Genomic DNA, 23,468 nt, shown 5'->3' on the forward strand with positions numbered 1-23,468 from the left:
TTAGATGAGAAATAATGAGATGAATATATGTACCAAAAGAAAAATCTTGTGATGAATGTGTAAAGATAAATTTCACATGAATTTTGGTAAGAGTGATGATATGAATTGTTATTACTTCACTGACCTCAATTTCTATAAGCAATAAGCAATACTTATTTTTTATTTATAAGCAACATTGAATTACCCAGTGTCTACATTCTGATCTATGAAACCCCCTCAATTTCTATAAGCAATAACCAATACTTACTACATACCGTTATTACTTAAGAAGTGAAATGAAATGAAATGAAATGCAGTGCAGAATAGTGAAGTGAAGAAGCACTCTGAAAATTTGATTATCAATGAAGTGCCGATCCGTGGCGTGTATATTACCTGGTACTCCCTTTCCTCACCGTGTAACCGCCGTCGCCGCTTTCCCTCCCACCACCTTCTTCACCGCCGGATCCGATGGCTCCATTATCTGGTGGTCCCTTTCCCCGGTATCATTATTCCCTTTTATTTCTCTTTCATTTCAATTTCAATTACAATTTCTATTCTATATTAAAAAAAGTGCGGCTGAGTGCACGAGGCAATACGGGCATGGTAGATGTATGCAGTCTTGCCGTAGGTCAAACAACCTCACGTTGCATTGGAGTTTTATTCTATTATTTCAATACATAAGATGATTTTTTATATGTTAGGAGTGAGTGAATTTGATTTTGCAGGAAGTTAAAGCTGTGGGCATGTTGTGTGGTCATGCAGCACCTATCACTGACCTTGCAATTTGTAGTCCAATTCCAGCAGAAGAAAATGATGATGGCTCGAGTAATTTAGTGACAAATTCGATTTCAAGTGGTTTTAGTTCATTGATAAGTGCATGTTCTGATGGGTTCTTGTGTGTGTGGAGTAGAAGCAGTGGACACTGTCGGTGCCGGAGGAAATTGCCGCCCTGGGTTGGCACTCCGTGGATCATTCGTACCTTGCCTTCGAGGCCGAGATATGTGTGTATTTCTTGTTCTTTTATGGAAGGAAATGAGGTTTTAGTGGATAGGGAAACTCAAATAAAGAAGCCTTCTAAATGCACTATTGTTATTGTAGACACATATTTGCTTTCAATTACACAAACTGTCTTTCATGGAATTCTGTCCATTGGTCCTGTGAAGTTTATGGCTGTAGTTTTAGATGATAATGATGAAAACGGGTTTTCTGTGTTTGTTGCTGACTCAGCTGGTAAGCAACAGATGGTTTCTATGTCTGAGGACCATCGTGAACACAAAAAAAGCTTGACAAGTTCACACAGAAATGCATCTCAGTTGGAAAGTTCTTCTTGCTTTGAGGGTTTGAGTGATACGGATCAAATTGTTTCGATTTTAACTTATGGGAACATTATTGCCTTTATATTGGAAAACCGCTGTGTATTTAGGTTATCATCTAGTGATACTTTAATTGGAGAGATCTCTTTGGTGGACGATCTGTTCTGTTCAGATGGGCATTCTACTCAAGAACATGTTGTGGGCGGCCTTTTTCTTGAAAGTGATTATGTGGTGAATATGTCTGATACCCATGAATGTAGTGACTCGATTCCAATATATCTTGTTGTGTGGAATAATAGAGGTCATGCAATTATCTATAAAGTAACATATCAGAATGAAGCTATTCAGTGTGAACCTCATTTTGAGATTCCTGCTACTCATTATCACTCTGAGATGAAATTATCTAATTTCTTTCAACAAGTAAATCATTATCTTATCTGCATCAAGTCTGTTTGCTTTCATTATGAGGAACCTTTACTATGGAGACCGCATGTCACAATTTGGTCACTGCACCATTTCGATGATAAACCTGGTAAATTGTACCATCAATGCAGAATGATCAGTGATGGTGTATCTTTCACAAATTGGTTTGAGGAGTCTACTACTCAGCTCAAGGGACTGAATACTCCCGAGACTAAATCAATTTATGAATCAACTTCTACTGCAATTCCAAGTTCAGAAGATATGGACAACACAGATGTAGACAGCATAAGTAATGATTATGCTTACAAGGGAAGGATAGTTTCTTCTTCCATGATTATCTCTGAGAACCTCTTTACTCCTTATGCTGCTGTTTATGGTTTTTTGAGTGGAGAAATAGAGGTTGTAAGATTTGATTTGTTTCAAGAAATTGACTATGATGGTGCAAATTCCAATCCTGATGAAAAGTCAACCGTGTGCAAGCAGTACTTCTCAGGACACAAAGGTGCTGTACTTTGTTTGGCAGCACATCCTATGATGGGTAGTGCCGAAGGCTGGGATTTTAAAAGGGTTTTGGTGTCTGGAAGTATGGACTGCACAGTTCGTTTATGGGATCTTGACACTGGCTGTCTTATTATGGTGATGCATCATCATGTGTCTCCAGTGCGACAAATTATTCTTGCCCCATCTTTGGCTGGATATCCTTGGAGTGACTGCTTCCTTTCCGTTGGAGAGGATGCATGTGTTGCTCTTGTTTCTCTTGAGTCTCTGCGGGTGGAGAGAATGTTTCCTGGGCACTCGAACTATTCTTCAAAAGTTGTATGGGATGGAGCAAGAGCTTATATTGCCTGTCTCTGCCAAACACGTCATGGAGCATCTGATGCCGCTGACATGTTATATATTTGGGATTTAAAGACAGGTTCCCGCGAGCGAGTCCTACGTGGGACAGCCGCGCATTCAATGTTTGATCATTTTTGCAAAAGCATCCGCATGAGTTCTATTTCTGGCACATTGCTGAATGGAAATACTTCAGTCTCTTCATTACTTCTTCCAATAGTTGATGAAGCAAGGTTCTCTAACTCCGCTCACAGCCTGTCAGCAAAGCAAAAGCCATCCTCTTTGTTTGGTCTTTGGAGTAACAAGCTACCTATCAAGTGCTCCTGCCCACTCCCTGGGATCGTCGCACTGAGTTTTGATCTTGCATCGGTGTTGTTCTCTTATCAAAAGAATGAGTCCTTCGAAAATGGTGGAAGCAAGACAGTGAATGTCGATTTGAAGCAGCAGGGAGTTCAAGAGCAAAATCCCAACTACCAAAATCCAGAAACTTTTGAGAGGCATGAGTTGCTTGGCCTATTTGAAGAATACTTGCTTCGATTTAGCTTGTCATTTTTACATTTGTGGAATTTCGACAGCGAGCTCGATAATTTACTGATAAGTGACATGAAGCTTAGGAGACCAGAAAATTTTGTGCTAGCTTCAGGTCTGCAGGGGGATAAAGGATCATTGACATTGACATTTCCTTGCCGGGGTGCTACTCTTGAGGTAATTTAGATTGTATGTTGGGACCAATTTTCTTATAAGTCTCCTTTCAATAGTTCCTGAGACATTAAAAACCACATTTCAGCTCTGGAAATCATCATCTGAATTTTGTGCAATGACGTCGTTGATGATGGTATCCCTTTCCCAACGTCTAGTTAGCTTGACTAACTCTGGTTCAGCAGCCAGCAGGTACAGTAGAAGTAAGAAAGAAGACTTATATAGTTCCGCATTTTCTTTGCTTTTAAATGAAAACCTTCTAATAACTAATTTCAGTTTTTTCAACTGAAGAATCCAAAAAATAATTGTTTACTTAATTTTTTGGGAAAGATGCTTTTCCATCGAAGCTTCTACCAGATGTGAGAATTTTGAAAGGCTGCCAGAGTACCTGGTCTCAAATTGTAATTGAGGTTCTTCACAAACTGGAATAAGAATTATTTTTTCTTAAGTAGTTTTAGATGTTATGCCTTTAGTGCTCAGTTTCTTTTATGCTCTGAAGGTGGGTTCTTGTTATTATTTCAAGCATAGCTGACTCTTGAAGTTCTTGAAACATGCAAATATTCTTACATGAATAGTAAAAAATGAAAAGATGAAATTAATAGAGAGTAAAAATAGATTAAACCCATATATTTTGTATCCTACATTCAACCATCAGTCTAAATGGTTAATGAGACATATAAGTTTGATGTTTTAACAAACCTGCTGAATACAAATATCCAGAAAATGCACACCAAAGCAATAGAGTAGGTCTTCCATGTCTGGTTTTCATGATGACAGCAAGGATTCTCTCCTGTCTTTCACTATTATCTTGTCCAGTTTTCCTTCTGTTAGGGTAGTAATGTTTCTTTGCGGTTTCTCAATGTGTAAATCCTTCTTTTCTCGTTTTGTCCCACTTTTTTTGTAAACTAGTTCTTCTTACTTTCTTTTCACAACATGGACTGAATCAGACAAAGATGTGCTGATGATTTATTTTGTCGTGTGCAGTGCTTTAACAGCATTCTATACCTGGAGTTTCATGGAAAAATTTCCTGATATGAAGCCACCTTCATTACAGGTCACAATCTTTAAAAATGCTTATGTACTTTGTATTTTTAATCCGAAATAACTTCAAAAATGTCCATATGTTATATGTAAGTGGATAATGTATGATGAATTTGGACGCATCATACTGATTCTGTCTTCCATTGTTTTAGAATTTTCTGTTGATGGCATTTTCCTATCTCCACAATTTTAATAAGAAAAACTGGTTCTGGCCAGTATAACTAGTCAATGGTCTTATTTATGATGTTTTGCTCAAGATATGTAAATTTGCATGATAGTTATGCATTATACTATGTAATTTGACGTAATAGTTTCTATTTACCTGATAAATCTCCATGCTGCCAGATACATAATTGCATTAGTTGGAGTAGTTGTTTTCTGATTAGAAACCTCAGTGTCAGTGTATTAGCATTTTTGCTGTGTCTTAAAATCTAATAATCTATTTCTTGTTGATACCTGTTCATTAATCTTGCTTTTTTTGTTCAATTTGTATTTTTTGCAAGACATATACTGATGCACTGTTGTGGTGCTTAGGAAATGCCTATAATTTGATTTCATTTCTCTAAGAGGAAAACAGCCACCAATCCAAAAGCTTCAGAGGTTTGAAATTGTTGAAAGGAAAAAAGTTAGTTTGGGCCAAAATATTATTGTTGTCATTTTGATGGCAACAGTTATAAAGCATGATTTTTCCAAAAAATATTTGGTTGTTTGAAACTGGTACTTATGTTTTTCTTGAGCATGTGAAATAGCTTAAAATATAGCATTCTAGTTCATTCTCTTTGCTTCGGTGTAACAATATATTCAAGCATTTTTTGTTTAATTTCTCATAAGATGATATTACCGGAATGATCAACTTTCAATGCTGGACTAGTAAACTTGTCATATTATGGGTGGTTGACAATGTTCGGGTAATCAAAACACTAGCCATTCACTTGATATCAACTGCTGAAAGCTATTCTCTTTTTACAGCTTTTGGTGTCTTTTTGGCAAGATGAAAGTGAACATGTACGTATGGCAGCACGCTCTATATTTCATTGCGCTGCCTCTCATGCTATTCCACCTCCTCTATGCAATTCAAACCCTACCGAGCCAGCTACTATAAGCTCCCTAACTGGAAATAGAGGCAATCAACTGGGAAATACCATAGTAGAAAGCATATTTCCCCAGGCAAAAAATCAAGGATCTTCCCAAGATGAGGAATCCAAGATACTTGCTTGGCTAGAATCATTTGAAGTGCCAGATTGGATTTCTTGTGTTGGGGGAACAAGTCAAGATGCAATGACATCTCACATTATTGTTGCTGCTGCATTGGCTATATGGCACCCTACTCTTGTAAAGCCGAGTCTTGCCAAGTTGGTTGTTCATCCATTGGTGAAGTTGGCTACGGCCATGAGTGAGAAATACAGTTCTACTGCTGCCGAGCTCCTTGCAGAGGGCATGGAGAGTACATGGAAAGGACTCGTTGTCTCTGAGATGCCTGGTCTGATTGAGGATATTTTTTTCCAAATTGAGTTGAGCAGCCCATCTAATTCAATGAAAGAAATTCCAGCTGCATCCTTTTCTATTCAAAAGACTTTGGTTGAGGTTCTTCTTCCAAGTTTAGCTATGGCTGATATACCAAGATTTTTGTCTGTGATAGAAAGACAAATTTGGTCCAATGCATCCGATTCACCTGTCCACTTGGTGTCCCTCTTGACTCTTATAAGGATTATGCGTGGTTCTCCGAGAAATTTGGCTCAATATCTTGACAAGGTTTGTAAAGCCATTTATTACTAGGACTAACTTGGTTTTCATCTATGTTTAAGATAGATTCATCGTACAGCGTCAATATCTATTTCAATGTGTCCATTTTTATATCTTTATTTTCTTCTTCGATCTTTATTTCAATCACCATTTGTTAGATGTGAATCTTGATCTTTAACATATTTTCTTTTCATATTCTGTACTAGCTCCTTTAAGTAATTTTTGTTTGGGGAGAACTATAATTTATGGAAAGTCAAAGAATGATACTTTATTATTTGAACTGTGAACATTTTTAATCTATGAGATCTTTTCAAACCAATAACTAAGATGTTTCTCTGTAATATACTAATGTTGACAGAAAGAACTATTTAGTAGTCATGACTTCAAACTGAATATTTTCTTTATCTCTTTCTCAGTTCTTCATTTTAGATCTAATTGTGTTTTGGTGTGGGTTTGAATACTTTCTTCTAAAGATATTCCCATTCTTGGTTATCTCTTTCATCACTTGTTACTGTTTTTCTATTCTTGGTGGTTTAGAGCTGAGCGGTTCTCCATTTTGAAGGGCTGTCTTGTTTTTGTCCCATATCATGCTCAACATAGGATTTGCCGAGTAGTTTTCTCAGTCCCTTATATTTTAACTGCTGTGCTACTTAAGGGGTTTTGAAACACAAAACACATGAATTTTTGTGACAATGAGTGAGATCTGCAGGTGGTCAACTTCATTTTACAGACTATAGATCCTAGCAACTCAGTTATGCGGAAAACATGCTACCAGAGTTCAATGACAACTTTGAAGGAGGTCGTACGTGTATATCCTATGGTTGCTGTTAATGATTCATGGACCAGACTGGCAGTAGGGGATGTGATTGGAGAAATTAACAATGCAAGCATTAAGGTTTATGATATGCAAAGGTATTAAGAGATTGACTTTAAATTTAAAATTCATAATGAATTTAGGCTGACAAGTGTGTAACTACGCTGCCATTATTAGTTGTCTTATACAATGTACACGAGAGAAATGCACTCAACTTTTGATTTTGTGTCATTTATGTGTTATATGCAGTATGAACAGTTAAAAGAAATAAAATTCATGGGATATAACTGGAATTAGAATTTTAGAGGGGGAAAATACTGAGTATCTTTTAGTTATAAATATTAAAAATTAAAAAAGGGGTGTACCAATACTTACTGCTTAGTTTTTGCCTTGTTTGTATCTTATATAGCTTTAAGGTTATATCATGCCCAGAAGAAAATACAAAAAATTCTTTGTTACCAGATGACATATATCTAGTAGCATTTGTAAATCACAATTCTCTGAATTCCATTTTCAAATAATTTGTGACTAAATATGGGTTTGTAGGAACAGGGAATATAGTAACTCTTCAACTGAAATGTATATTGAATACCATGGTTTTAAAGGCCATGGATGACATCGATCAATTATTTTGTAGTAGTTAAGGATAGAATGAAATCAATAATTTATTATGGACCTGGCCTACTTTCCCTGTTCATATGATAATGGCATTTATGAAATTTTGACTCTTCTCCCTGTCCACCCTTATATACCCCGCCTTTGAAATTTCTGATTTAAACGACTGTCTGCTTATATTTTCTCCTCTCTGGGATAACTGAAGAGATAATAATTTCCTAAAATGGTGAACCTTCATTTTAAATGCAGTGTTACAATGGTTAAAGTTTTGGATGTTAGTGGGCCTCCTGGACTTCCCAGTTTGCTCACAGCAACATCAGGAACAATGTTAACTATTGCAATTTCAGCTTTGAGTTTTTCGCCAGATGGAGAGGTAATGGTTAATTGCTGATAAAATTCTTGACTGTGTAGTTTCTTGATATGCTCTCGTTGGCAGGTTTTGGATTAGCCAAAGCAACAAATAATGTTATGTGAAAATTGGTTATTCCTACTCTTTTGTCAACATCTGTGTTTTGATTCATAACAATGTTTATTAAATTAGGCAAACTATATTCTCTGAGATATATGTGACCTAAATAATAGGGTGTTGCTGGCTTCCTATATTGTTCATCAAGCTTTATTGGGCTGATTTAAACCAAATCAAAAACTATTTAATATATCCTGAATTTTATCAACTTAAAACATTGTTCTGAGTGCCATTTCTTTTCTATTTTCTCATTCTAAAACTGTTATGTTATGTGAACCAGATGAGTACTCGTTGCTCCCAATGATTCCCCTCTTTAAAAGAAGAGAATAAAATATCTCCTCATATCAGAAGATAACTTATCTCTTCCAACAAGTACAAATATGACATATGTATTATTTTGTTAAGTTTTAGAAATATTTTTGTAGAAAATAATTCAAATATGACACATGTCATAATTTTAGTGGGTGAAGGAGATAAGTTATCTCCTTATAGTAGGAGATACTTTATTCTCTTAAAAGAAATTGGTTAAGAATCGTGTTTGAAAATAATTATCTCTCTCCTCTTAGTTTGCTGACTTATCTGCCATTTTCATGCCAAGTTTATTTTAAATCATAATCATTTTTATTTCCTTGTTGCCACTCAATATTTATATCCACTGAATCTCCTTCAGTTCTGTGTATCTCCACAATTTGTTTTTGCCAAATATTTGTTTCTTTTTTACTGTGAATTTACATGCCTTGGCTTGGGTGTCTCAATGACAATTCTTTCCCTCCTACACCTTATACATTTTCAATGATAGGGGCTGGTTGCCTTTTCTGAACATGGGCTAATGATTAGATGGTGGTCAGTGGAATCTGTTTGGTGGGAGAAACTGAGTCGGAACTTTGTATCGGTCCAGTGCACCAAACTAATCTTTGTTCCTCCTTCGGAGGGATTTTCAACTAATTCATCCAGGTCAAGCATAATGGCCAACATTTTGGAAAATGACAGGCAGCTGAACATTCAGGTAATTTCCTTTTATTCTCTTCTTTCCTGTCTTTTTAAGGCACAACTATTTCTTGGTCAGTTCAGTTCTAGTCAGTATATTATAATTCGAGATGTGGTTCAAGTTCTACTGAATGAAAACTATAACCCGTCTTCAGCAGAAAGTCAGAAAGATCAAATGAGTGGTATGAATTGGTCTTTAGTAGTAAAACTAATTGCTAAGTTGGAAACTCATTCTTAGGTTTCACTAACATAAAACTGGTTGACAGGATGCAAAACCACGTTTACCTAAGTTTTAATGCATCTATTATTACCATAAATCTAGTTCTCATTATGAATAGTGTTGCCTATGTTTCTTTTTGTAGGACGATCTGAAGGATCATGAGGACAGTTTGAAGCAATTACTTCATATTCTGGACCTCTCTTATCGACTGGAATGGGTCGGTGAACGGACAGTACTTCTTTCCAGGCACGGCTATGATTTGGGCACTTTTCAGCTATAACCAATTAAGCATCAACTAGTGCTGAATCTCCGAAATTATAGCTGGAAATTCTCCGTTATTTCTCAATTTTAGTTGAGACCTATCTCACGAAATGACCCTTAAGCATGTATAGCAGCTCATACCAGCAACTGAAGAATTTTCATTTGCCTGTGAGAAAAGGCTTTGGTGGTTGGTGTGTTGAGGATTTTTCATGTACTCTTTGGAACGTTTTCACCTTTCAATTCAAATCCGCTTTTATGAGGATTTATTGAGATCAGCAAGATGAATTCGGTTCCACTACTGATGACTGTTTTTTATGGAGAAGTTCCTGGCAAAGTCCTTCTAAAAGACATTGTAATAATAAGGTTGTGTACATTGTGACCTCGAGATCATGTGTTCAAATCATAGAAACAGACTCATCATTTAAGATAAGACTCGTACATTTCTTGTCCCCAGACTCTACTAGTTGGGAGACTCGGTCACCTTTTTTTTTTATAGAAGTCCAAAGAATAAGGAAAAGAGTTGTCTTAATAGTTGGTATAGAGATGCTTGTGCAGTCTAATATTTTTTGTTATTAAATATCATTTGAGAAAATTATACATCTCTCCGGATTTTTTCTCTTCACAATTAAGTTTTCTTCAAATTTGTGGCTTGGGCTTCTCTTACGGTACTTTTATTTGGTGTATAGCTGTTTTTATTTGGTGTAGCTTATTTGAGTACAGTGTGATTTGGTACTTATTAAATATCAGTAAGTTATTGTCTGTTTTTCTAATGATCAAATTGAGATCATGCATAGTTTAATATTGCGGTTTTCTCGCGGTTAAGAAACCAACAAAGAGAAAGTATCTTTTGATAAAGGGTTGGACGTAGTGATAAATGAATTATATGAAGAGGTAGTAATGGCAACGAGAAGGATTGGGTCGGGTTTATGTTTACTTAACCCTGAACCTGAAATCTAAAACCCTACCTTATTAAACTTGGTGGAGTTGAAAACTTAAAATTAACATACCATCCCCGAACTTATCGAGTTTTGGGTAACCCAAACCTGACGGGTAACCTGAAAAAATAATTTAATAGCTGAAGGAAGGGACACAACAGCAACTAATCTAAGCTCATGTTACCAATGTCACCAAAGACTAGAAATATGAAATGGAATTGCTTATGTAAACTTCAAAGGAGGGACACAACAGCAAAATTAGGAAAAAGTTCGTGAATAATAGCATGGGCAGATAAAGAGTTCACCTACCCTAGAGGAAAAATTTGGGACAGGTTCGGGGTAGGGTGTCACATGTACTAAATCTGAACCCGAAAATTAATATTGGGTAAAACATTAACTCAAACCAGAATCTATTAACAACTAGTTTAATCCATTAAATTTGAATTGGGTTCAAAGTTCAGACGGGCAGCTATATGTTCTGTTTGAACTATAACGGTGATACAAATGAATAATACACTAACTAACCGTTGACGAATTATATATAAGAGAAAAAACATATACACTGACACTGACAGTATAAAAGTTTTATACATTATTACTATATTATTTACCATTTTTACTTAATACAAATGAATAAATATTAATTATGTATAAATTTTTACATTTACATTGGATGCATTATCCTCTAAATATATATATAATAGGTAACTCAAAGAGTAAAAGAAATAGAAAATTATGTATGAAGATATGAGTGTGTGGTGGAGAATTGTTCTTTTTTAATCATCAAGTCCTTTTCTTTACAGTTGGGAAGGGCCGGCACTCCTCAGCTGAGATGGATAGTCGGTGGATTCATGCCCAATTTGCATTTTAACAATTCTTATTTTATAACACGTCACTGGGATTGCAAATTTTATATTTAGCTTCGCTGTCTATTAGAGTTAATTAAATATAATATTGACATGTGTGATTTTTTTTACCTAATTAAGAATATTTGTATATTTCTCTCTTTAGATACAAATGTTTTGATTTTAGGAGCACAAGTGTTATATAATCTGGTGACATTAGCTACTTTCAGGAAATACAAAAATTCATGTCCTTATCTCAAAATATTAAATTAAACTCATTTAAAGTTCTCCACTCTATATAATGTTAACTTTTTCCTCTGCGGTTAGTTTAGTTAACTCCTCATAAGTTACCAGACATAAATTATGAGTGGGTGAATAATTCAAACTATTTTGTGTCCACTCCATTTCTTCATTTTATTTTACATTTTCCCTTAAAATAGTTAATTATATATCAAATTTTTAACATAGATATCTTTTTTTAATTTTAATTTTATCAAACAACAGATTCTAACATAGCTATATAACATAGTGATAGAAAATGCATATCATTGGTGCAACGAAAGCGATCGTTGCGCAGCGTTGACCATAATCAATCAAATAAAGTGCATAGAATAAATAGAAGAGAATAAATAAGAGAATTTAGTAACGGTGTTCGGCCAATTATGCTTACGTCATCGGGACCGCTAAGCGCTACAAGATATTGTAAGAGAATAAAGATTATAAACCTTAACACACTCATGGGCCCACATGTCAGCGAGGTGTTTCTATTTGGTGCTTATATCTGGTGCACATTATAATAAGGGACCTGAGTCCAATATATAACATTGATATTCTACTTTATTCTAATGTTAGGCAATGTGAGACTTGATATAACAACATATTGCAAACATTCTCAACAATCTCCACCTTGATTGAAATAGACGAATATATCGCTCCTTAGAAAATCTACACAAGAATCTCCACCTTAGAGACTATATGACTTCACATTGCTTAATGTCTAATTCTCTTTAACTGCTCCCCTACAGCATAGACCTTATGAATATCATTGACGATGTTACCAAGAGCTTAGCTCTCCAAACTTGTAGTGCAGCTTCATGTACCGCCATCAAATCAAACATGATGCCTAGCCACTCATTGCTAGGAAGTCTTTGGATATATTGGAACCTCTACACAAAAGTTCACCAACAATCGTCCTCTTCAATACTTAGTTAAACTGAACCTTAGAGCTTCCTTGGAAAGCCTCAATCGCTACCACCATTGTCTACTCCGACAATCCTAGTTCAAAAGAACTATCATACTCCACAATAAGGAGCATACCCACAACACACATATTGCATTAATGCTAACTAATATATATGTCACATCCTTGCATTCAAGCCAATACCCATATCACACTCCTACATCTCTACCAATGCTCGTGTTACACCTTGCATCAAAGCTAATGCCCATGTTAAACCTTACATCAAAGTCAGTCAGCGCCTCTGTGTTTTTGTGTATCATTAACGTCCCAGACACGCCATTATGATATTTCACTTCTCATCTAAAATGAGATCATTCTCTCAACATCTATAGGGATATTGTCAGCACCTGTATTCTCAAGTCAAACTCAACACATGAGTCCCTATCTCTACCTTGATCCTAACCCAAAACATGAACTTCTGGGGTTCTAGATCAACATATATTGCCCCACCACAGTTCCACCATGTTTTCTTCTCATTCAACTCATCCACTCTATCTTTGCCAGTACCTTTGACACACTTTTTCTAGCCATCACGCTTTTACCCTCTTTAGCCATTATCTGATGTCTGGGTTAAGAGTCATCTACCAATTGGCTCTAATACCAGTTGTTGGTGTAGCGGAAACGATCATTGCGTAGCGTTGATCACAAGCAATCAAATAAAGTGCATAAAATAAAAAGAAGAGAAAAAACAAGAGAATTTAGTAACAATGTTAGTGTTAGGCCAATTATGCTTACGTCCCCGGGAGCGTTGAGCGGCTATCAAGATATTATTAGAGAATAAGGATTACAAACCCTATCACACCCATGAGCCCACCTGCCTATGTGGTGTTTCTATTTGATACTTATATCTGATACACATTATAACAAAGAACCTAAGTCCAATATATAACATTGATATCCTACTCTATTCTAATGCTGGGCAATGTAAGACTTCATATAATAACATATTTCAAACCTCCCCAACACACATAATGAAGATAACAAACTTGATATTCGTACAAAATTTGACTTAATAGTCAACTCGATAAATTTAGTTTATGAACCAAATGATTCGAACATGAGATAAAAATTAAGTTCGTTAAATGAACAAGTTGAACTTGAGCCAAATATAATTTTTTCATTAGGTTCATATGCTAGCTCGATTATATATATATATATATATAATGTGAAATGTCTTTAAATTTACACATTAAATAAATAGTCACCATTAGAGCTAACAAATTGAACTAATCAAACTAATGAGTGAACTAAACAGTTCACAAACTCTTAACGAACCAAATCAATTCAAACTGACAAATCGAATAGAATAATTCACGAACTTAGAATGATGCGAGTTCGAGCTAGAAAAATAGTCCATTTCAAATTTAACTAGAGTTTCGACATGAGTAAATTCTTATCAAATTGAACCGAGATGTACTAAGATCGAATTTCTCTAGCACTATATACAAGTGTGAGGAAGTAAGTTGGTTTTGTAGGAAAGTATTTTATCATGTCCTTTATAAGCCTCCCCAACCAATAATTACTTGTATTGATAAATAACTAATTAATGTGGTGAGCGTAAGTCTAAATTTTTAATTACTCAAATAAGTCATTAAAATTGGATTACCATGATAAAGGGACTTGAGTGATTGGAGAAAGCGGGAGATCTAAACCTCAGTATGGCTAGATTGTAACAAATTAAAACAATAGTGATTGTAATATTCAATACATCAATGCTAACAATAATTATATTATAAGAATTTTGATTTGATATGATTTCTTGCATTTTTGGGGTATTATAATTAGATTTCTTGTTGTAGGATTGAAGAACGAAATATTCACTAATCACCACATACAAAACGAAAGATATAAAAGCATGAAAAAGAAAGTTGGGCACTTGAGGAGGAGAGGGAATAGAGATAGAGAATAAAGCTAGAGAGAGATTAAAAAAACTGCACTGTCCTTACAAGAGAAGTAGTAGTAAATTATTCCAGGAGAAAATTAAACGTGACATATTTTTTGTCACTTTATCTATTAAAGACTTGTTATTGATTAAAAAATTAAAAAATATTAAACTAAATTTATTATGTTAAAATCAAAATTAATGCATATCAAATTATCAACCTACAATATGTTGGTCTAGTGATATAAGGTTTATTAAATATCAAAAAGATGAAATGATCTAAAGTTTGATTCTTGATAATAACACTAATTGAGATAGAGAATCATATAATCTAAAAAAAATTAGTTTCTTAATATGAGATATATTTGGCAATAACATAAAAAGTTTAAATGTCGAAATATCATGTGAAACAACCTATATAAACCTTAAATTACGTACATACACAAAAGTCTCGCCAAAACCATTTATCCACAAAACTGCAAGAAATTGTGACATGTTTCTATAAAGGGCAAAATGGGTATTCCTGCATTTTCTTTTGCACGTAGAGCATACAAATTTCGCTCATTTGTCTGTTTTGTCTGGTCCGTTTAGTCCGCCAAGTTTACGAGCATTTCCGTTAGGCATGTAGGTAGCCCCATAAATATAATTTAAGGAAAAAAAGTAACAAAATTTTAAATAAGTTATGATGTAATATGATTTTTAATCCTAAGAAAATTGTAATATTATGTGATTTGTTAAACTTCATATAAAATATCAAAAATTTTGTTATTTTTTATCTTTAACTACTTTATTTAATTTTATTTTATTTATTATATGATTTTTTAATTATTCAACAATACTCACGGGCCGCCCGCAAACCCATTTTAAAACGAGTAGGCAACGAATTTTGTCCGCTAAACCAATGCGAGCATGCCCGCACCTACTTAAATTTTTACAGGAATTTGCGGACACAGACTAAACGAGCAGGATAGCCTGTTTTGCCATCTCTACATGTTTCTAGACCACAATTAATGCATAATCTGAGATAGATAATGAGCATTAGTTTTAAACAAACTTAGAAAAAATTATAAATCACTAATTTTACATTAACAATAGAAACTAAAACCTCCATGCATTAATTATGTTCTAAATTTCAGAATAATATATTCATGTAATTTAAATCTCACCTACAACAAATAATATAAAAAAAAATCTAATTCAAGTTTTCGGTCAAATCCCCTATCAGTTCCTCTAGCTCTGTGCTTGAAAACCAACCATGACCTAATTCAGCCTCATCCAACAACTCAAGAAATTCTTCTTCTTTCATCAAGCCCTTACTTTGTTCCACACTTGTCACCATCTCAACCTCATCCAAAGGTGTATTCTGAGAGAGAATCATTGCGGAGGAGCTTGAAGAACAAGTGCTTTTTTGGTCAAGAGTATTTTGAGATGCAACTATAGAATTGTTGTTCTTCCTTGTTCTACTTGCTAGTGAGTTTCTGGGAGCTAGGTGTGGATGGCTATGTTCTGCTGTGTAGGTAACCAAGAAAACTTGAGGGTCCAAATGGCTTCTTTCAACTTGTTTCCTAGCCAAGCATCCTTTGGAAGTGCTGCACTTGTAGTAGCTTCGGGGATAAGGTGAACCTTTGATTGGTTTCTGGCCATATTTTCGCCATGCCCATGAATCACAAGTGCCATTTTCTGTTGTTACTTGCTTCATCACCTTGTTCTTCTTGCTGAAAACAGCAACATGCATATATTAATGATAGGAATCAACATTTTGTTAGAGTATATTATCATGTATATTAGCGTAGCATCTTAAAAATAAAATTGTTATGTATATTTGCTAGAGTAACTGTTATACTCATATTTTCCTATAAAAAACATGCATTTAATTTACGTTACTTTGAAGTACTTAGAGACCTTTTTGAGAAATTTATATCAAAGTATTCGGTAACATATATTGTCTTTACAATTCTTACATACTATAGAACAAACCTAACAACAACAACAAACTATATCATTGATTAAATTGTATTGTCTAAATTGGTCAAGATTCAATCATTGTTAAAGATTGTTAGATTATTTATAACTGCATTTATATATAGTTGAAAATCAAATTAAACAGTGGCGAGATATAATTAGGTGAGGGACTCCCATCCCTTCAAATTTGAAAACTCCACTGGAGTATTAAAAAACACACATATATACTACTCTTATATATCTAATCAACAAATACCCATAAAATTGGTTAGCCACTAAACTTTATTGTAAAAAAAGAAAGAATGAATAATACCTTTTTTTGGATTTAGATACTATGGGAATTTGCAACTGATCATGTGGAGTTATTTCCTCTGATGCTTTATGAACTTTGAATTCTTGGGGTTCTTTGGGTATAGGTAGGGAATTACTTGTGAGGATTGTCTGGGTAGAAAGAGGGTGCAAAACTGGGTAAAATGGTTTATAAAGGTCTTGCAATTCATCAAGGACCTTTGTGGTTTCTGAGAATTCAGGGAAACTCCAAACTATCTCATTTTGTTCAGAACAAAATTGAGAAAAATTAAGATATGGGTCCTCCATGATTGTTGTTGCAGATGGTGCTGATTCACTTGTGCTTCCTCTCACAATAGCTTCCAAATCCCAGTCCATGAAGTATGCAATCTCATCCATAAAATAATTGAACTTGAGAAAGGTAAGAATATAGAAAAGCAAGATTTTTTTTGTAAAGAGAAGATAGATATGTCAAGAGATTTTTGCAAGGAATTTGGATATATGTCAACTGAAGGTTGGTTTATGTATATTTTATACATGAAATGAAATGTGTATGGGAAACCTTTGCTGTCACAAAACGTGTTACTCTCCATGAGTACCTCATTGGTGTATAAAATATATTTTAAAAATTATTGGGTTTGAATATTTAAGAAATTAATATTTTCTCAAAAATCAGATGAAAATGACACGTAGGTAATAGTATTTATTTTCCTAATAAGAGGGTAAACTTCTATGAACAATAAAATTGTTTAAATAAAATTATGTAAATTTACTTAACAATCTTATTGTAATGCTTATATTGTTTTTTTGTATTACCAAAAGTATCTCTTCATTTTTTTAGTAAGGAATTAATATTTCTTAAGGTTTATGGTTATCCCTTCCAATAAGTGTCCCTCCCAAAAATTCAACTATTTAATTTGGAAATCCAATGAACTAATAGGCTTTCAATATTTGTTGTGATTGCTCCAAAGTTGTAACTTCAAACTAGTAATGCTTTTCAAATAATTGAGTTGACGAAGTATAAAGTCAAAATGGAATAGCAAGTGGGGAAGTGGGAAACCAATTTTTTTCAGCAATTCGGTGTTGATTACTTTTAAATGCTGTTCACCTTTTCCCTTTGATGGGTTTTATAGGCGACTATATAAAACGAATAAAACAATTGACTCAATCTTAGGGTGAGACAAATACAGTAGAATGAGTTGGAGCATCTCACACGTAAGGGACCACTAATTTGGATTTAGTATTTTGTAAAGTTCACTCTTGGCATGATCATTGTGACGACATGCATGATATACTATTTTGAATCTTATCCAAATTAGCCATTTAACCAAAACATAAGAGTAACTATAAACGTTGTTAGTCAATCTTTTTACAATTATAAAAATTGAGCTCACATCATCTCTACTATAAAAAAGTCTAGTATGAAATATGAAAAAAATAAAGAGTCGTTTAATTTGAAAAATATGTTATTTAAAAATAATTTAAATCTAAAGTGTTAACTTTTTTAATTATTAATATTTTTCATATGTTTTCGAGATAGATGTATTTAATTTATCATTTAGTACCTGCTTTTATAATTTAATAGATATAGTAAAACTCAAAGCAAAAACAATAATTTAGTCCAGATCACTTACTTCAAGTGACATGATATGAAGTATATAACTCTTGTTGAGTTAAGAAGTGAACATTATTTACGGAATACAAAAGAAAGAAACTAATCATGGAAAATAGAGTATAATACTTCTAAATATGTGAAAACATCATTTCTATAAAACAAAATTTCCTTTTTATATTCCTTAAACAATGTTCAGAGAGTATAAATTTTGGTGTAATGTTTTGAAGGAGAAGTACTTACGGAAATGCCTCATGTTGTTTGCAAAGTCTTATGCCTCAACAATTTGGAAGGGAATTGTGAAAGCAAACAATGAGCTCAAAGAAGGAATTAATTTATAGTTAAGAGGTGGTGAAAATCCTTTTTAATATCACAATTGGCATGGGATTAGGAAATTATGCACAATGGTTGACTTTGTAAGTATCTCGGACACCCTAGTATGTGTGAAGGACCTATAAGCAAATATGGATATTGGAATTTCAATATTTTGTCAACTATAATATTGACGGACTCATGTTAAGGATATGGTTGCTAATATACTAGTTCTAATTACCACCTTGACAAATGATTGTTGGATTTGATATAATCATGCATCATGTTGTTATACAACAAACTCTAGCTACTGGTGGTGGCTTAAATCACACAACGTTCTCAATATTTCTGAAACATCATGGAGTTGGATGTGGAGATTAAAAACACAGGTTAAGTTTATTTGTTGGTTCACTGCTCATGAATCTTTTTTAACTAATTTGATGCAGTTTAAAATAAAATTGACAATGATTCCACTCTACGGTGAATGTAATAATTAATGTAATAGCAGATCTCCTTCGTACCTTCGGAGAATTTAGGAACTCAGTGCTCTTATGGCAGCATTTAGGATTTCATAAAGATTCCTTTTGGTAAACCAAATGTTCAAATCTTAGCCTGTTCATAGTTGCTATAATAGCCACTTATTTATGGTTGGTAACTTGTAGGCTTGGGGTAGGTGAAGTAACTCAATTTTTGGTTCTTTAACATGAGATACTAGTTATGTCGCTTGTAATGTCCATCGTGACTTAAGGTACTAGTACAACGCCATTGCTCAATCTCTTGATGTTGCCCAATCGTGTGTCCACTGAAATAGTCCCAAGAGGGTAGGGTTGAGCTTGATGTTGGTGGAAGCATGATAACATAATTATGTAACCATAAAGGAGAATGAATCATCGAGTTTTCAACGATTATGATTTTGGAACCTCCATCGTAGTAGAACTCGTGACTATGGAATATGGGTTGAAATTAACTTGGAGTATGGGTTAATGCAACTTAATATTGGAGAGCAATTACATAGACGTGGTCCATATAATTTCTAATGGAATACAAATTTTTAGTAACAATTATGCACAGGTTGTCAACACTATTCGAGGTTTGGTGAAACATGACTGAGTTATTCAAATTTTACATATTTTGAAGAAGATAAATATGTTGGCAGATTAAATACTAAAACTTAGGCTAGACTCCTAAAAAGTTAAGATTTAGGACTTAACTTCTATGTGAACACTCCATATTTTAAAGATGGATCTTTCCCTTTAAATTTTTTCAATTAAATATTTCTCTATAAAATTTTAGATTATTTTGAGGATTCACTTATTAGTTAATAAATTAGCTCTTTGTTTTTAATTTGGAGAGAGGAAAGAGCTCATAACTAAAAGTTACGCAGTACATTTTATTTTAGGATGTTTCTTTAAATGAGCTAGTTTGTCTTAAATCCAAGCATGGAGGTGGAAACCCTTAACTAGGTTTACAACTAAATTAATTGAACTTAAACTGAAGCTCATTAACTAAACTAATCAAATTTGAGTGGGATATAGTTCGATTATTAGGTTCATGAGTTAACTCGATATATGTATATAAACTAATTTTTATTATGACACATACATTATTTTTTATATTTATTGTTATTAATATATATAAACAAAATTATATTTATATATACAAATTCTTTTGGATTATTTTTCAAAATTTAATTAATTATTTGAGTTGTTTAAAATGAATTATTCGAACTGAACTGAATAGTTCACAATCTTTAACTGAATGAAACACAAACTAAAAAAGTAACTCGTATCAAATTCAAATCAAGTCTCGAACTATGTCAATCTTTATCAAGTTGAACTGAACTAAGTTCTAGTTTAACTCAGTTCGACTTATTTCCAGTCCTCATCTTACTAAGACTATATAATGTTGATGTAATTGTCCCCAATATCTGATATATAAGCAATGATTTGAAATTCAAAGATTAAGCATCCTCTTGAAAACTTTACATGTATATATATAGAATTTGTCCGATTTAGTGCGAAATTGCCTGATAACTATATCTCTGGCCATGTGCATGTACTGATGTGTATATATGGCCAAGTCAGCACCTAAAGATCTGCTGCAACTTGTAAGTTTCATCGGTACAAGTTATTTAAGAAGAAGAAAGAGCTTTGACTGCTATAATATATATATATATATATATATATCCACAATGCATTACAAAATAAAAATGACATCATTTGTATTCGTGTTAAATTTTCAAAGATATAAGCCATGTCAATTTGAATAAATCTTAAAATTTAAAATATCACACTGAACTACTTAATGCCTGATAAGAAAAAGAGTAGAATTCATATCGTTCGGTAAGAATGAAATAAGAAAGAAAGAGGAGAGAAGAATTATTTTCTTCTTAATCTCTCCTGTTTAGTTGAATAAAAAGTAAGAAAGAAAAAATATTATAATTGAAAAAACAAAAACATAAGACAAATAGAAAAACATATTAATACGGCAAATACAGTTTTTTTCAAACTAATTAGATGAAAATGTAGACTTTTTAGTTTTTACTACCGGCGCACGTAAACGCAAGTTGAGTTAGGCGTGGGGATCAGATAAAGCATACTATTTCATAATCATCAAATTCATAACACAATCATATGACTTTTGGAACCTCGGAAATTGAAATAAAAATAAAGATTGAGAGATAATAGTTCATCGAATTTGCATATATACCGTGTACCATGTGGATTTTTTTAAGAATAATTACTGTAACTAGTTAGTATAAAAAATCTGGTGGGTTCATTACTTGATGCTGGAAACAACTCTTGAACAATTGTTCAAGTTCAATGTAAATAAGCTTACCTTTGAATTTATACAATTAAAAAAGATTTAATACATGTACACCGGATGTTTTTTACACTATCGGTAAATCATACATCATTCATATGTTAACATTATTGACTTTAAAAAAAGTAACACAAATCAATGTAATGATAGATTGACAGTATAAAAAAACTTTATACTAATGATACATAAATTTTAAATTCTTAACAAAAATATACTAGTTTAGCAAAAACTCCTCACATGCTTCGTTAAATAATAGGTTACCCATTTTCTTAGTCACGGAATTAGGGGTTAATTAAGTGACTGCAAAATTAAAAATATTTTTGTGAGCCAACCCAAACCGTTGATATTTTTTGTATACCTTCTTTCTTTTCGACAAGATATGAGACATTCTTGAGTGTCAATTCTTAGGGTGTATAAATAACATTAATTTATTAGTTACTATTATTTGATTGATCTACTTACTCGCTAACTCATTTTATTACTTAATTAAACGTCATAGTGTCTTATAGTGTCTTATACCCCCTTCTCTATTGTCAAATTAAGGTCACTATGAGCTGAAACCACCAATGTTGTGAGTGGCGTAACCTTCAAGCATACACCCAGCTGAGTCAATACATCAACCTAGCTTTACAAAACAACGCTTAATTAATATATAGATAAGTGCAACAACTGTCCAAAAATAAAGATTAGAAAATATGTCTAAGTCAATCACCTTAGATTTTACAAAATAGAGCACTTCTCACACATTTAGGATTACCTCACCCAATTATTAGAGCCTCATAAACTCAAGAGTTACCCTACCCTTTTTCACAAACTTAAGGAATACTTCAACCATTTACTGTTAGACATTTCAATACTTTTAGAGAAACTTTACATTGAGCTTTTAATGGTTCACAAGAACCCTTAATTTAGGATCTTGACATTATGACATTTACATGTGATTAAGTGTTAAGGAATTATCTGATTCCATTGTTATTCTTTGTTGGTGCTTTCTTTGATACTGCACTTTCTGGTTGCCTTTTGTTTTCACCTCTCCTCCTTCCCTTATGAGTTTCTTGATGATTAGAAACTCAGTTTCCTTCCTTCCCCGCTATAACAATGCACTGGATTTTCTTTTATGCAAAACCAAGATCTCTCTTATTCTTGCTTTTAGTTTCTATCTTTCTAAGAATAGAAATGAATTCCTTATGTGTTCAGAATGGAATTGCCACACACTATCCCGTTAAATGCATCAGTTGAGGAAGTTAACATATAGGAAACTTCCCATGAAGTGAGAGGGGAGAGAGTTGACAAAACCTCCACTAATCTGATCATTTAATTACCAACCATCATCACATTAGGCACTTTCATTCAGATTAGTGGCTTTCATGTACATGGACCATATTGATTATTAAATTAATCTAACAATCTCCCACTTGGTCCATGTGATGACTTGAAGATTCATAATGTAACGCCCCGAAAAATACTTCTCAAAAACATTGCGGAAAAATGGGTAAATTTTTTTTTTTGAATAAAGAGATTGTACAAAATTGTTTCCTTTTACAACCTTCCTTTTTCTGGGACATCACTTTAAGTAACTCAAATGCGGAAAATCAACTTATCGTTATCAAATGATAACTTAACCTGATTCACAATTTCCTGAATAACACAATACATATAAATGGTTAAGTCATCTTTAGTTCATACAAACTAAATCAACAAAGGCGGAAACTACATCGCCATTAACATATACCAAATCCAAAAAGAAAGGGCGAAATATTAATCATCGCCCACAGACGCTAAACAAAGACAGGAACAACTGAAGCCATCAGTGTTTCAAAAGTCACAAAATGATGAGTAACTCCTAGTGGCTAACTCCAAAGCTAGGGTACTGCCTCTCCTCAATTCCTCATGCTCCCTCCTGGAACATCACGGACGGTAGCTCCAAATCTGAGCAAAGCTGTCTACCTGACGAGCACACGTCCGAAAAGCAAACAATAGAAAAGAAGAGAAATAGAGAGAGTAAGACATCTAATGAACGTAAATTCATTGACAGCGTGGACTTACTCAGAATATTACACTCAGATAGGAAAAACAGTTCATATATATATATAACATATTACATTATAACCCATCAGTTGTTCTCGTAAACAACTATCCAATTTACATGAGTAATATACCCAAACTCATCAATT

At 33.6% G+C, this 23,468-nt stretch overlaps 2 protein-coding genes across 2 annotated transcripts; one reads left to right on the top strand and one right to left on the bottom strand.

The window, feature by feature from the left end:
- Nucleotides 188–10,092, top strand: LOC109349947. Its single transcript, XM_019591021.1, has 9 exons — nt 188–479; nt 705–3,254; nt 3,337–3,440; nt 4,233–4,302; nt 5,259–6,041; nt 6,742–6,944; nt 7,711–7,834; nt 8,727–8,933; nt 9,277–10,092. Exons 1-9 carry the CDS (start codon nt 342–344, stop codon nt 9,412–9,414), a joined length of 4,317 nt encoding a protein of 1,438 aa, XP_019446566.1. The 5' UTR covers nt 188–341; the 3' UTR covers nt 9,415–10,092.
- Nucleotides 15,365–17,057, bottom strand: LOC109349948 (probable WRKY transcription factor 29). Its single transcript, XM_019591022.1, has 3 exons — nt 16,573–17,057; nt 15,490–16,012; nt 15,365–15,447 (listed from the first exon to the last, which is right to left on the bottom strand). The coding sequence occupies exons 1-2, from the start codon at nt 16,944–16,946 to the stop codon at nt 15,490–15,492; spliced, it is 897 nt and encodes a 298-aa protein (XP_019446567.1). The 5' UTR covers nt 16,947–17,057; the 3' UTR covers nt 15,365–15,447.

The sequence above is a fragment of the Lupinus angustifolius genome, chromosome LG06 (assembly GCF_001865875.1).
Source record: "Lupinus angustifolius cultivar Tanjil chromosome LG06, LupAngTanjil_v1.0, whole genome shotgun sequence".
NCBI lineage: Eukaryota > Viridiplantae > Streptophyta > Magnoliopsida > Fabales > Fabaceae > Lupinus > Lupinus angustifolius.